Here is a 15,945-nt window from a genome sequence, read left to right on the forward strand (position 1 = left end):
TCTGCATATTGATCACTTTATTAAATTATTTGATACACTTTGAATGTAAAATATTCTATGTTATTATTAGCTCATATATGACTTATCAGAAATTCAGCCTGATGGTAAAGGAAGGAGGTTCCTGAATTCTCTATCCCATCCTCATGTCTTTGATACTTCAAAACTGTGCAATGTGTAAGTATTTTTCCACTTCAAATTGAAGATCATAAATTCCCTGCTTTGTGTGAAGGATTTGGTCACATGATTCCCATTTCAGGGGCAGGAATGTTGGTGTTGCTCTGCAGAGCCCCAAGCTGTTAGCTGTGACTGGACTCTGAGCAGGAGGAGCTGAGCTACCCTTGTTGCTGTTCAGGAGCATCAGGGATGCTGCAGCCACTGGTTTTGGTACCTGAGCTAGCTTTGCTAGCTGTGAGACTGAGATTTTTACAATATATTTGTAATTACAATACATTATTTTATATATATATATATTACTCTGGTAAATGGGAAAGACCTATAATTCCTCTAAAATTAGTTGAAATTATTTTATAATTAGCTCATTTTTTCCTCTAAGCAATATGATAGCGAGTACACTGATTTAAAAAAACTTGCCTTCTCTGCAATTTCAGAAAATCTGATAAAGCACAGCAAAAGTAGGTTACTCTTCCTTCTTTTTTTTGCCTTCTCTCAAAATAGGAATATTTCAAAAGGGGATTAAAGCTTATAAAATGTGCCACTGTTCATTTTGTAGTGTTTTTAACTCTGAAAAACATCAGGTATGTAAAGTTACCCAAGTACAACTATAAGGTTTAAAAACTTCAATGTTTCTAAAATTCATGATACTGGTACCACAATAAAAACCCCTGGTCTGTGAACCCAGTTTGTGTTTAAAATTCAGAAGCAGATGGGAGATCTCTCTCCAGGATGTGCTGCTTGAGCAGGATCAGGACACGACTGCAGTCTGGAAAGCTGCAGGGAGCTGCACTGGTCAGAGCAGTGGAGTTTCCTGGAATGCAGCCGGGTGTGAAATGCCAGTTCACAGGAGTTCTGTGCGTCTGTAGTGGTCACTTCCATACAGGTACAAAAAGTCAAGTATAACAGAGAGTTTGTCACTGTTACTGGTTGTCCCCTCAAAATATCAGCAAGTGCGCAAGCTGAGCCCTGGGTACATCTCCCTGTCAACCTCCACTTCTCACCTCTCAGCTGATTCAAATTAATGATGAAGACTTGCTGAGAAAATCTGATGCTAACAAAATTGTCTTTGGTTATTCCAGATGTTTTTTCTGTGTTTAAAGGAATACAGTAAATTTAATCAAGGTCAGATTATTACTGAAGATTCCTAGTGTTCCAGATTTGAAACAAACAATACACCCATCCCAAGCACCTTCTTCTTTTCCCCCACCCCTTAAACTGTTGTATTTATACATCTGATGAACATTCATGTGTGTCTGAGCACAGTAATAGTACCTATTTTTCCAAAGAAGCTTCTACTGGGAAACTAAATTAAGGAAGGCCTAAATGTCCCAGAATACAAAATGTTATTTGTTTTTGAGGTGAATCATGGAAATCCAGCATTTGTCCATGTGATTGCATCTAACTGCTCCTGGATTTCTTTTTTTTTTTTTTTAACTATGATTTATCTGTTTGAATGAGTGCTTTGATTTTTCTACAGGTTGTGCCATTCTAGAAGTAATTGTAGGCAAAACGTTGAGTTTTATGTGCACTATTTAGCTCTGTTGTAGAAATCACAAGGGGAACTGTTTTCAGTTAACAAGAAAATAATTATAGGGAAATACCCACATTACTAATTCAAATAATATTAAGTTTTACATTTGTTTCCTATTCCTTGGATATAATAATGTTGAAATTAAAGGCAGATTTTTTTTACCCCTAGGGCAAGGGGAATTAAATACATTCTTTGCTGCTTTTACAGCAAGTGTTACACAACCTGTTTCTCTACTTCAATTGCTGTGGAGTGGACAGAAGTCCCAGGAAGATGAGAATTCAGCCAGGTGAGGAGAAGGGATCTCTACTTGTGCTCTGGGTGGTTCTGCAGGCACGTGATGAAATCTTGGATTGATCGACGCTCATAGCAGATCTTGTAGATGGTTGTAAATAATGGAAACCTGAAAGAAGTATATAGGAATTAAAATAGTTTTTAAAATTTATATGATTATTTTTATTCTATTTTAATGGAAGGAATTTTTTTGTTCTGTTGAAAGTGGAAAAATTTTGTCTCTCTTTACGATATAATTTTAGCTTGGGGCTACCTTTACTGGAAGACTAATGGGCGAAGCAGAGGAGCAAATCATGGGAGTGACAGCAGAGAAAAGCTGTTTTGGAAGCAAAATACCGATCCAGTATTTTTTATTTAAAAACAATTTTGAATTGCATATCCTCTTTTCCTGCTGCGTGCAAAATGGATACATTATTTGCAGTCATTACTGATATCCAAAGGACTAAAAAGAATGAAAATGTCTAATGATTTTCTTTTCTTGGCTTAAAGGATTCTTTTCCTTTTACAAGCTATTGCAGTCATTATGTGGTAAAAAATGAATCCACTGAATGATTTGGAGCTGAGCATGTAACAAAGGGCAATTATAGGATAATTATTAGATCAAGTTGTGATTTAAAGCTTTCCTTTTCTCTCTCATTTTTGAAAGATAATGCCACGTGAATCTTTTGTATCTGTTCCAATTCTAATGAGTTTTTAAGGATTAATTTAGCAGTGTTTGACTTCTCAGTACTGCTGATGTATGAGAGGAAAAGGGATGGAGGGAAGTCTAGCTTTTCTGTTGTGTAAGTTGAGGTAAAGGTTTCAAATTATTTATAATCCTACATCATCCTAAGCAATTAGAGGTACTTTTTACCTTTACCATTTTACTTTTGTGGCACTAAAGCATTGATATCAGTACACATTACCTGTTCAGTGCATGTAAGAATCTTTGATTAGGAATATGATCCTGAAATTTGTACTGAGATACCAAATTCAGGTTTGCACTGAGAGCAGGACTGCTGCAAGCTGCAATGCTGGTATACTGAAAACAAGAAACCCTTTGGCCCATGAATCATGTCTGCAAGACGATTCTGTGTACAGCCTTAAATCTTATTTGTGGGATGGGGATGTCTGGGAGGCTTCTTTACATTATAATTTATTTTGTTTCCTGTGTATGGGCCATTCACTTAAGATTTGGTGATGATCTCTGTGGGTCCCTTCCAACTCAGAATACTCTGTGATTGTTTTCCCTGCTGTTCCAACATGTGATCTCACATTACTGTATTAGGCACTAACAGTATCCCCTGAATCCACTCTCAACTGACCCTGGCAATGAGGAGTCAAACCAGGCTCTAGCAGGGGCCCAAGGTGTAGAAAGCTGTTGTTGCAGAAATGAACAAGATAATTAAACACAAGTACAGTTAAGGAGGTTGTGAATCACTCATGATTTGTTGTTGTTTTTGTTGGGTTTTTTTAAGTCAAAGCACTTACTTATGGAGCATATCTTTCTGTTTCAGAATTTTGTAGACTTCAGCAGAGGTCTGAGGACCTTGCAGCTTTTGTCCATTCAGCATCTCCTTTTCCAGCTCTTCAATGGACTAGAAGAGAGAAGATTGATTACTTGGGTCAGAGGGGATACTGCTGTGATACTAGCAGTTATCAAGAAGGTAAACAATTAACAATGCCTTTGTAAAACACAGAAGGACTTCTTCAAGTGTTAGCATAAAGTATTTCAAATTCTTCCTTACTTTTCCTGTGCGAGCAAAGGCTTCCGCTACTTTTCTGTTGCGCCCACCGTAGCAGGTGGTGATGAGATCAGCAACCCCACAGCTTTCCAAAAAGGTGGCTATTGACACTGGTCCCTTGCAGAACATCTTGGCAAAGGCCACCATCTCCATGAGGCCCAGGCGTATCACTGCTGCCTTGGTGTTGTCGCCGAAACTCAGTCCATCACAGAACCCTGCGCCCACCGCCACGATGTTCTAAAAATGGGCCAGTGCAAAATACAGGGGAGGGAAGGAAACAATCAGCCAAGGTGTGCAGCTTATCAGCATGCACTGAGCTCCAAGGAAACCCAACAAACCTGTCTTCATCAGAACAAGGGTCAATTTCCAATGGTCATGAGTTTATCTTGTGAAGAGACAGATAATGCTGAGCAGAAGTCCCTGGGCTTTTAGAAGATTTTTATTAAGTATCTGCTGTTACTCCCATGGGCAAAAACCAAAGCAGTGTTTTATACACTAATAGTGCAATCACATAGCATGTATGCAATTAGTGTTTTGTTTTCCCGCTAGTTCCAAGTTGGATCTCGCTGACCTTTCTGTTTAACTATTTAAAATATCCCACACAGAGTCAAACCTTTCAGGTTTTCTTTGTGGGTCTCCAATTTGAGCAGGCATAGATTCTATGAAGATGCTGCAGTAGATCAAATTTTGGGCTTACCTATAATTATCAGTAGAACTGCCCTTGTCTACAGCTCTAAACAAATTTTTCAGGATCCTAAAAATCTTCACAAGTCCTCACCATTGTTCAGCATGCTTCCCTTCCCACTTTACAATTCCTAGCTCCTAAAGAAGTCCCTAAAAAAATGTAGTTCAGTGTATATGAGTAATATGCTACTTAGTGCTACCATTGCCATGTTTGCTCCAGACATGTATGTACCCCGGTACACATGTTTAATTTTTCAGGTTTTTTTAGCAGAGGCAAAACCAAACCGATGATTCCGAGAAATGAAATGATTTATCATAAAACAGTAAAAAACTCTATCCCCTATGTTCCTGCCCCCAGTTCTGCTCTGTGGCCAAAAGCTAAATCTGTAGTATTTGGTTTTGTATGTCATAAAATTTTATTTTTGTATGTGAAGTTAAACAGGACCAATTTTTTCCTCATCAGTCATCCACCTCCTCCATAGAAAGGTGAATTATTGAAGTATAAATGACTAAATGTATAAAGAAGTAAAAAGGATCACATGCTGAAGTCACTTTGAATTCATATAAAAGCAAACTCTGAATCTCACATTATTGTCTCCTCATTGAAAATTTGGTGACTCTGGTGTCATTTCTGATCCCACCTGAGATCTCCATGTGGATATTGCTGAATGCCACACAGACGTGCTGCCAACACAGAGCATCACTTCTGATGTGAATTTTCTTGCAGGTTAGTATTTAAACCATGGACATAATTATTAGTGGAGCTACTCTATGTAGTGAGAGTATTTGTTCTGTGTGCTCACAACACACAGAAAAGAAAACACAGTAGACTAAACTCTGCTCTCAGAAACAGATGTGCCTCTGGTAAAATAAAGATAAAAATACAAATATTTTTAAATGCTTTGCCTGCAGCTGCCTTTTAAATATATTTCCCCTTTTTGGGGGAATTTATTTCCCAGGTTTATTTTCCAGGTTGGAAAACTGGCTCATGAATGATGCATCTTGTCTTCTCTCATTCACTCACATGGTGACAGGACTCATATTAAACCCCATGGCTTACAGAATACTCAGGTAAGATTAGAATTTGGCCCTGATTTAACATATTGGCTTGAAAACACTCACTTTTAAGGCTCCACAAAGCTCCACTGTATCAGAGTCAAGCACCACAGTAATCCTGAAATTGGGGGTCTGCATTAATTCTTTAAAGATTTCCCCTTGAGTTTCATTTTTGCATCCTGTGGGAAAGAAGGATGAAAGAGGCTTTTACAATGTTTCAGAGTACACACAATTCACCTGCAATAAGGTTCTAGGGACAACTTCAGCTTTTGTGATCCCAGTCCCAAGTGTTGCTAAACCAGAGATCTGTGCAACAGCATTTTCTGCTGCTGGATGCCAGTGTTACGTGTAGGGAGCTCCAGGGCATTGATCAATATTGCTTAATGGCACTTTAAAGAGCTTAAAAGTAGATACCCCCTAATGAATCTTTCTGCCTGAGAAAGCTTGTACAACCACGGACCTTACAAAAGACATTATTTACAAACTGTTTCCTGCAGGACAATGGTATAATTTCTGCTTTGAAAATGTAAACCTGGGTCACTGCTAAGTACTATCATGGGGCACAAATTACTATTGCCCAGTAACAGGGGGATGCACAGATCATGAAATTGAAGGTTGGCACTGCTAAACCTTTTTCCTACCAATTCTACAGAGGTCATGTATCACGTTACAGTGTTCAGCCAAGGAGAGCCCTTAGTGCTAAAGGAACTGAGATTTGCCTGGACCTAGAGAGCCTATGGCCAGCTGGCCAAAGACCTTTGAATAGAGTTGCACTTGAGTTTTGTACAGGTAGCTTGGTTTCCTTCAGGGTGAGCTCAGCTGTGAGGTTTACTAGGCTGGGGCACCACACTCTGGTAGCAGGGAGGTTTCTCACCATCTCATGAGAAACTTGAGGTTTGCTTCTTGTTCTTCACAGTACCAGTTCTCTTTGAGGCAGCTGTTTCTGGACTGTGTGGCTTTCCATGGGGACAAAAATAAGGGGCAAAGCTCTTTGCACAGTCATCACATCATAGCTTCAAACCAGGCCAGGAGAAGTTAAATTTCCCCCCAAGAGAATTAACATAGCTCAACTCTCCTAATCATGTCTAGTCCTATCTGTGCTTAGCTGCTCTTTCAGTAACAAATGCCCAGCTGGTACAGTTGTACTATTACTGTAATATTTGCAAGGCAAATAAACATTATTGCAACACAATTTATTTTTCTTTTGCCTTTCCTAGCTGTGGAAGGATGTAACTTTAATTTTGACTGATTTTAAAAACCTCTGAGTTTTAAAAACTACTGGATGAACTTTCCAAATCAGATCAGACCCAGTCTGGGAGGATCTGAGGCTGTGTCTTGGTAAGTAGTCCAAAGGGCAGAGAGGAACAGAATGTTACTGGGTTTTCTTTTCCAAACAAAGAAATTTTAAGATTAAGAAATACCCCTCTGGGAGTATGAGCACATAGAAGCTTCTGATTACACTTTGTCTAGACTGTATTCTGTATCAGCTGTTGATACACTGATACACTCAGTGTTGAGCCCTACAAACACAAAAGGTGGCTCTTGCCAACTCCTACAGAAACAGGATTAAGCTGTGATATTTTCAATTGATTAAATTAACTCTCAGCACTGAAACCCACTGTCAGATTGAATCTGATTCAGGACCAAATTCTCTGAAATAATCCTCACTCCCTAAAGGAGCTCAGCAGGCACTGCTCCACTTGGGGACCATCTAGGGACCAGTCATATCCCTCTGCTTCTTCCAGAGGTTATCCTGCCACAGGTGACTTTAAGCCCCAGCTCTAATTGGCTCTTTGCAATAGTTACCAATGGTGGTTTCACAGAACTTCTCATCAGCCACTTCTTTAGCTATGTTGGCCCCCATCAGCACACTGATCTCTATTTTCAGCTGCTCTCGAATGAGGTCAGAGATGAGCTTCAGGCCATGAGGACCCTCATCAATCCCCTGAAAAGAAGATAGTTAAAGCCAGGGTATTATGCCAGGAAAATTACAGCAGCAGAGCACTGGTAAAGCAGAAGGTGTTCTATTGCCTGCAGCTCTCTAGTTTTAATTTTAAAAAAGGGTCTTATAATCACTAGTATTAGCCATTAATAAAAATGCTTTGGATTTGTACTTTGGTAACTGCAAATTCAAGGCAAGCTCAGGGAGAAGGGGTGACAGTCAAGGTAATCCTGCAAGAGGCCTCACATGAAGTGCTGCTGTCCTGAGTCTTGCTTTCTTTGATGTTGTATTTTTCCTTTTGGTTAAATTTCTGTAGTACAGGAAAAGACATTTAAAACTAAGTCTATAAAAATGGCTTTTTTTGCAAGATCTAAGTATTAATCAGAGTTCTTTTTGGGTGTTAAGGAGTATACTGAACTGTCTTAGGTTTTTTAAGCTAAATTTGCAGAAATTTCCTTCCTCTCCCACCTGCCTCTCTTCTCCTTACTGCTGGTTATGAGATAATTTCTATACAGTGGAAGAGCTGGTATTAAAGTTCAAAAATTTGAATTACATTTCTTTCATTGCAATTTTAAGTGGGATATTTCCTATAATGCAATCAAAGAAGTGGTAAGACTACATTCCTATGCTTTGCCTCTGGCTTTTACTTTGACATTCTTTTAAAATATTAACTCCTTTAAAGATTACGATAATCTGGTACCTCTCTAACCTTAAAAAGAGATGCCTCTGTTCATGCCAGATTGAAATTGCTTCAGTTTTGCAAAATCATTCATGTTATTATGCCATTTTAATGCTGCCAAGAAAGCTTTAGCATGTACTTGGAAGAGGCACTTTGACTCAAGAGTTCTCAGTTAGGAGTTAACTGAGGCTGTAATCTCAGAATATTTTTCTGGCAGCAGTTCCAGCTTTATGCATCCCTTCCTCTGCCCATTTTCACCTCCATGCTGGTCCAAGTGGGAGCTGATCCAGGCTAAATAGACTGGCAAAACCAGATACTCTTAGCCTGGATAGGCTGCCCCATCCTTCCCTCTCCACAGCCATGAGAGTAGCAGAAGGGCTGGCAGAGCTGGGCAAGATTTAACTCTTGCAGGAGAAAATGTTCATGTTTATGCAGAGTGTGCAGCTGAGGGCTGCAGCTCCTGCCCTTAAGTTGGAGCTGTTTATTTACTCCATATTGACTGGGTACTGTGGAGACAACAACTTACCTTGATCAGGGAAATCCCAAATGTCCCAGGTTTTATCTGTCCTGCAATCTGCTCACAGACTCGTCCAATAAATTGATGTGGCAGAACAAACACTAAAACATCTGCCCCGTTTGCTGCTTCAGCCACGTCTGGTACAGCCACCTGGGACAAGAGTGACAAACAAAATGAGCCCCAGGTAAGAGTCCTCAGTCCTTGCAAGACACCATCATGCCAAAGCCATGGCAAATGAGTGCAAATGTCCTTAATTTTAACTGGCCCTATGGCATAGGTGCCAGCTCTCCACACGAACAGCTGCAGATCTCTTCTGAAATATCCAAAACAGCTGAACTGTTTTGGGGTTGGATTTTTAATAATTTTTAAATAATTTAACCCTGTGTGGATAATCTGGGAAGGATAATGTACTTCATAAATTTGTGATGTGCTGGGAAGCCCCTTTGCTAGTTCAGCTTCTTGATCTGGTTCCTGAAGATGGCTGACCAACCCCATATGATTCTTCTGGAATGAGTGGTAGCACTGGGGAGCACAGGAGAAAAATGGGGTGGTTGGGACAGAGGCTCTTCTGGAGGTCTTTAGTTTCCATAGGTCACCAGCTGAGTTACTGAGGGATAAACTGTATCAAAAGACAGAAATTATCATAATCTTTGGCTGTGTGCCTTTGTTTTAAATATACAGTAATTTTCACAAGAATTACAAAAACCTCTACAGCATGCTTAAAAACTACCTAGCTGTATCTTCCTCCACATGCTGGCATTACTCAGAACAATAATTCAAGCCAGGCTACAGAGGCAACAGCAGGTGCATTTGAGCCTGCTAGAAGCAATTTACAGTAGGAGCAAACATCACTCTTAGATGCAGCCTTGAAGCATGCAACCTTAAGCAAGTGGGACTCCCAGCAAGAAAACCAGAGCTGCTGCCAGCCAGACTGCTTCTCTGGGAAAACAGTGAAGTGGGAGCAGGGCAGAGGCTGGCAGCACTGCACGGGCTGTGCTCCTGTCTCTCCAAAATGCTGCAGAGCAATGCAAGGAAAAGCTCAGCTTGTTTGCGTTTCTTTTTTTTTCCTCAGTTGGAGATAGTCTGAGGGTCCCTCTACTGCAACCAGCTGATTTTTGCTGGTGAAGCCTCAAGCTTTGCTCTAAACAGGGTGAGGCTGGCCTCAAGGGATGGTGACAAGATCTGCTAGAAGGTTGTAAAAATAACAGTGACAAGTCAGTTGTAACCCAGGAGAACTGTGTGCCAAGTTCAAACACTAGACTGCAAATATGCAATCACAGCACAAAATGGAATACTAAATATAGCCACTCCCCAAGCAAGGAGACCCACCACATGCAGCATTTTAATTTCCCTTTACAACTACAACTGTTCCAAAAATGCGGCACTACTCACAAAGCAGCAGCGTTTGGCAAAATCTTGAACAGCCAAACCCCCTCACCTCACTTGTTTCAGAAGCAGTAAATTTTTTAAGGTAATTAATTTGAGATGTGTAACTTGGTATTTTAAATGTCCATGAAAATAAATACCTTATATTTTTTGATACAATTTAGAGCTTTATTAACTACAGCTGTCCTGAAATCACCTATGAGCTGATAGCTCATTATTCACCTTCTTGTAAGCCACAGCTCTGCTTTGATTTTTTTTTTTTTTCTGAAGAAAGGAGAACAGTAGCTTTGTCTGTTTTTCCAGAAGATGCTGTGGGTTTGAAATAGCTCTGCGTAGACAGATCTCTGCCTGCCATTTCTAGAGTTGTGCTGCTCTCTGCCAGGGAGGAGGATGGTGTGATACCAGCACAGACACAGTTGGTGTTTGAAGTTGCATGTGACATACAAGACAAGCATAAATAACAGAACTTAATTATATTCCAGGGAGTTATAATGGAGTGAGTTAGGTGGCAAACCAGAACAAAACAGTGAATTGCTTCCTAATACTTTTTTTCAGACATCACCTCCCTTATTGGAAAAAAAAAAAAAAAAGTAAGTTCAGTGATTTAATTTTATTTTTCAACTTACCACATTGTGGGGTATCTTATACCCAGGCAGATATTTAACATTTTCATGTTCTTGGTTGATGATTTCTGAGAGTTTTCTTCCATTAATGATCTCTTCAAATACCCACATCTTGACAGTGGGATCAAATCTGTTTGACTTCTGGACATTTTTGCCAATGATTCTTGCTATGGCTGATCCCCTGTAAAATAAAATAAAAATAACTAAAAGGGGAAAAGTACTTTTATTGTGAATTGGAAACACTAGTTACTTTAAACATCATAACTCATAAAAAGCCTGTGCTATAAAGCTGTCCAGGTGCTTGCAGCATTTATCAGAAAGCTTTATCCACTACCCTGCATCAAAAGTCCCTCAAGTTTAACACCAGAGGAAGTAGAACAGGGGAAAAATATAACTGCAATAATGGAACTGAAGTAGTATCAAAGGTTATAGAGGTTATAAAGGTTATATAGGTGTGTGATGTACCATCAATAATACTAAGAATACATTATCTGAGATTAAAATCTTTTATGGTCCTCAGATAATTCTGTTTTTCGTCAAGATCAATAAATGTAAAATAATTTAGGTGGTAAGTAAGTGCTGAGCAACCTTGCTGTGACAGTCTTCATGCATCTCATGTAAAATAGATGCTTCCCACTTTCCTATCTATAACCGAACAGTTACAATAAGGATTTTACATAAGAGCTAAATGCTCAGAAAAAAACCCAAACAACTCTTCAATCTGGTGATTTCTCTTTACTTATTGTTCTAATTATCATTGTAACAGGACCTGTAATACTTGCAGCCTGAGGGTATTTTAACCATGCTGTTTACTCATCTTGAATCATGCTGAGCATTTTTAATTTCAGGTCAGACAATAGTTTTATTCCCCCATCATCACTGCAGGCCTGCAAACACTCACATGGGAAGGGAGAATTAGAAACCTCACAGAAAATATTTGAATTATTGTTTAATGAACTTTAAATTATTTGGGGAAGAGGGGTGATTATTTTTACTCCTCTCTATCTTCTCTACATTTTAATGCTACTTTAATCTCTCAAATATTGGCCACTTTATTAACAGGAGTGAAAGAGAAGCTCCAGTTGCAGCACTCTTTTCCTCTGACCCACGTGTAACAAGGAGCATGAATAGGATTTAGCTGTGGTGTGTGTTCTAGAACTGATAAAGTTCTTAGGAATATCAAAGTCCAGGTAGGTCTATGCTGTTAATGATTCAAAGGAAAACCTCATTGTAACTGACCCTCCTTGGTTCACCCATATTTTTCGTGTAACAGGTTTGCATAAGGTTAAATTGCTTAATAATGAATAAGGTCTTATTAATAGGTAATTAAGGACTTAATCTTTAATAATAAAGAAATCCTGCTGAGATCAGGTTTCACTTTGCTCAGTGTTGATTATAAGTGATATCCTGCTTTTTTTAGTAGTGCTTTTTTAAATTTAGTTATTTAGTTTGGGGCTTTTTGGTTGATTTGTGGTTTTTGTTTTGGGGGTTTGTTTCATTTTGTAAGGGATTATTTGATTTGGTCCTTTACAATATTTAGGGAAGTGTTTTAAGGGTGAACCTTTTCTGTAAGAGTTCTGCTGTTTTGAAAGAAAGACATGCATAATACATTAATATTATTTATAAAATTGCTTATATTCTGATTCTCTTGCCCTGCTATCAGCAGAGGGCACATTCAAAGCTTGAGCTCCACATAAGAAAAATGTATTAGCAAGAAAAAGGTTTGGGGTTTTTTTCATAAACTTGAGATACAAATTCATTATCTGGGTTGTCCAGCACAACCTGGATGATGAACTTACACAATCCTACCCATAAAAATAACTTTTTTAGCTAAGTACCAAGAACATGCAATTTTCTGTTGAAAGATGCGGAATCCAGCTCTAATCCCTGCAATCCTGACTGAGACTTGCAACTCTCAGTAGATAAACACAAGCCCTCCTGCACCTACTGGCAAGCACAAAATGCAGTGCAGCACTTGCTTTGCTCAACCACATCACTCATGAGCCTCCAGGCAGTGTTGACTTAGCAAGTCCCTGTGACCTGCTGAACTTCTGCAGCTGACATGAGCTTTTGCAACATTGCTGTGTCACATGTCAGCCACGATTCTGAGCTGCAGGAAAGCTTCAAGAGCAGGGATCTGAACTGCCACCCAAATATTTATGAGGAACATAAGGAAAAAATATTTGCCAAAGGTAAACATAGTAGCACTAAAACAACCTGTTCTGCCACCAAGGCTATGAATAATAGTTATTCATACCTCAGAGTACAATGTTTATGTCCTCCCTGAGGATTTTAGAGTTGGTGTATATGGTAGGAAGCAAGAGATGGGCCCAGGCAGTATGGGTAAGTATATGATATTGAATGGGCTGGGGTCTCAGTATCTCTGTAGTATACTCTTTTCAGTTTTGTAGGTACATGTGGAAAAACAGAATTTCATTGGGTACAGATCTGAATACAACTAAGTGACTTTAAATGACATCTTGTGGGATGCAGCCTGGAAAAAGCAGGTGGTCCTGGCTTGAGGATGCAGCAAGAGAATTATGAAGTCTGTGCCTGTGGGCTGACCAAAGGTAAAAAAAGTCATCTTCCAAACATGCAGTCATGGCTATTGAGGGCTTGGAAGAGACAATGAGCTGCCAGCACAGGCAAGGGAGGGAAGAGAAAGTGGCAGGGAGAGGGATGCCTTCCCTGAAAAACATGGGAAAGCAGCAGCTGAGGAAACAAGTGATGGGTCTAGAGAAAGCCAGAAGTGTGACAATGAGATCCAGAAGACTTGCCTGTGCAGTTCCATGTGAAAGGCTGCGAGATGTCATGCACAAAGAGATTGCATTGCAGGCAATGGACTGTTTTTACACGACAGGAAGGCAGAGAGCTTTGCTTTAATTCTGCTATGTTCTCAGCAGCTCACAAGCAACCACTCCCTCATTTATTGACTCTTCTGCCATTACTTCCACCTAGCTGTCAGATATTTTTAAAATCTTAAGGAGCTTGCTCTCCTTGTACAAAAACAATCACCAGCACTACCTGGAGGCTAGGTTTGCTAATCTCAAATGCATGCACATGCATGTTGGTCTGTTTGTTTGTGCTCAGTGTACAGAAAGCATAAGAAAAGTAAGATGCTAAGTCCTGTGAGATGGATTTACTGTTCTTACTGGAATCTGTCAGACTCAAGGAGCTGTGGAGACCTGTGCTTTTGTCCAGGCTGGAAAGGACTGAGCAGTAGCAAACATATTTGTAAGAATGAAGATAAATGACCTATGCTGAAGATAAATTAAGATTATGCTGTATCCACACCAAGATGCAAAAGGACACGCTGAGGAGGAAGGAAGTGAAAGGTGCCAATCATCATGCTTTAAATGAAGCCTGTGCCCCGGTTCCTTCAGAGGAACACAAACAGCACCACCACCCTTCATACTGCTGAATGCTTCCATTTGAACTGCCGGGGCCCATCAGCAGGCATACACAGCGACAGCTGCAGCTCCGGGCCTCTCTGGATTCTGCCGCCAGCCTTTAAGCGGCTCACACACCTGGGGTGATGCGAGAGCCTCACGCTATTCCAGTTCTCACTGACTGCTGCATCTCTCGGGACCGGCGGTCCCTGCCCAGGAGCGCAGGACCGCGGCAGGACAGGGCCGGGGTCGCGGTTTCAGGACCGTGGAGACTCCCCTCGCCCCCGGCCCCGCCGCTCCCCGTACCGCACCTGTTGCGAAGCCCCCGCCCGAAAAACCGAGGAAGGAACGGGGGAAGGAGGAAGAAAAGGGAAAAACATACGGGAAAAAAGGGAGGAGGACAAAGGGAGAGCCCCCCCGCGCTGCGGCACTCACCAGTTCCCCGAGCCGATGATGCAGACGCGGAGCGGCGACATCCTGCGGGCTGCGTCCCGCCCGCGGGCTGGGCTCGGCTCGGCTCGGCTCGGCTCAGGCTCGCTCGCTCCCGGCCGGCAGCGCCGCCCCTGGCGCCCGACCCGGCCCCCGGCGGTTCGGGGGACGGGCTGCGCGGGCGGCGGCCCCGGGGCAGCGCCGGCTCCTCCCCGGCCCCGCCTGCGGCCCGGCGCCGAGCGCTGCCCTGCGAGGGGGTTCAGTGGCCTGGAAGGGGGAATGGGGAAAACGGTGCCTTCTCCGAATCGCAGGGCTAGGGGTCTGCGTGGGGAAAGCGGGGAAGCCCTGCGCTTCTTGTGGGGTGGGACCTTCCTGCCCACCGGCAGCCCCGAGGGTTTCGGTAGGGTGGGTAAGGTGGCGCAGTCTGTGGCACAGGGACAGCTGGGCTCTTCGGGACACTCAAGGTCCCACGTGCCCTGCCCCACAAAGGATCATGGTTTAAATCCTTCAGTCACATTAGGAACGCACCAAGAGAAGGCTATGAGTGCATTAGCAGGGTCAAATTCAGCTGATAAACCCTGAAATATATCACAGCTTTTAATATGGGACATCAAATATAAGTTGTCTGCAGGGAAGAACAAAAAAGGAGTGTTGGTCCTTTTCTCGTACACTGTTTAATGATGCATTACACTCTACAAATGACCATATTTTGCCTCTCAGCCCTCTCATCTAGTACACCCTGACTCTGCTTCAAAGCATCCTTTTCTCATTTTTGAACCAATTTGCCAAATTGCATTTGCCGCCTCTCCTGCTCTTGCACTCCAGCTTCCCCTCATCCTGCCATGGCAGGGTTCCTGTCCGTGCCGGGGGGCTGTAGGCTCAGCAGTGACCACATCTGCTGCCCTCACCCCAGAGTTTGGCTGAGTGGGTTCCTGGCTCTGTGGGATGTGGACACCTGACCCTGTGATTCATAGAGGGAGGCTGGCTGCCAGCACTGGAGGAGCCTGTGGGTGTTTCTGGAGGTACACATATGTTCATCTCGCCTGCTGTCAGCTCCATTGGCTCAATTATTTGGTGTGTCCTGATAGCGATGACTGTGGACTTAACAAAAAAGACTAGATAAAAATCCTGCAAAATAATATTTTGAGAAAATAACCAGGACAGGCTCATGAAAAGGAAGGTAGCTGGTACCTGGGACATGTGTGAAGCCTGATGGGGACTCTGAAAGAATATACATTACCTGCAAGCAAAGTTTGAGCACAACCAAGGCACAAGAGCCTGTCTCTGGTTCCAGGAACATTTGCTTGTTCACCATGATTTGTTTGTGACCCTTGATTCTCTTCTCCCTTTAACTCACCTTCCACTTGAGAAGAAGATCTAAAATGGAGGTGAAGAGTAGCCATCATCCTTCTTGCCCTGTTCCTCTGCTTGTTACAAGCTCTTCTGTCCTGGTGAGTCCCCAGGCCCCAAGAAGGGGACATAGTCACTGAAGCATAGGCTTCTGCAGCTAATGCTGCAGA

The 15,945-nt window shown here is 41.8% G+C and overlaps 1 protein-coding gene across 1 annotated transcript; it reads right to left on the reverse strand.

The window, feature by feature from the left end:
- On the reverse strand, positions 1 to 14,616 carry LOC100219837 (glycerol-3-phosphate dehydrogenase 1-like protein). The gene is made up of 8 exons (XM_002187013.6): positions 14,432 to 14,616; positions 10,611 to 10,788; positions 8,608 to 8,748; positions 7,267 to 7,405; positions 5,527 to 5,639; positions 3,724 to 3,957; positions 3,467 to 3,573; positions 1 to 2,105 (listed from the first exon to the last, which is right to left on the reverse strand). Exons 1-8 carry the CDS (start codon positions 14,470 to 14,472, stop codon positions 2,009 to 2,011), a joined length of 1,050 nt encoding a protein of 349 aa, XP_002187049.1. The 5' UTR covers positions 14,473 to 14,616; the 3' UTR covers positions 1 to 2,008.
- Between the last annotated feature and the right edge of the window lie 1,329 nt (positions 14,617 to 15,945).

This window comes from Taeniopygia guttata, chromosome 7 (assembly GCF_048771995.1).
Source record: "Taeniopygia guttata chromosome 7, bTaeGut7.mat, whole genome shotgun sequence".
NCBI classification, from domain to species: Eukaryota; Metazoa; Chordata; class Aves; order Passeriformes; family Estrildidae; genus Taeniopygia; species Taeniopygia guttata.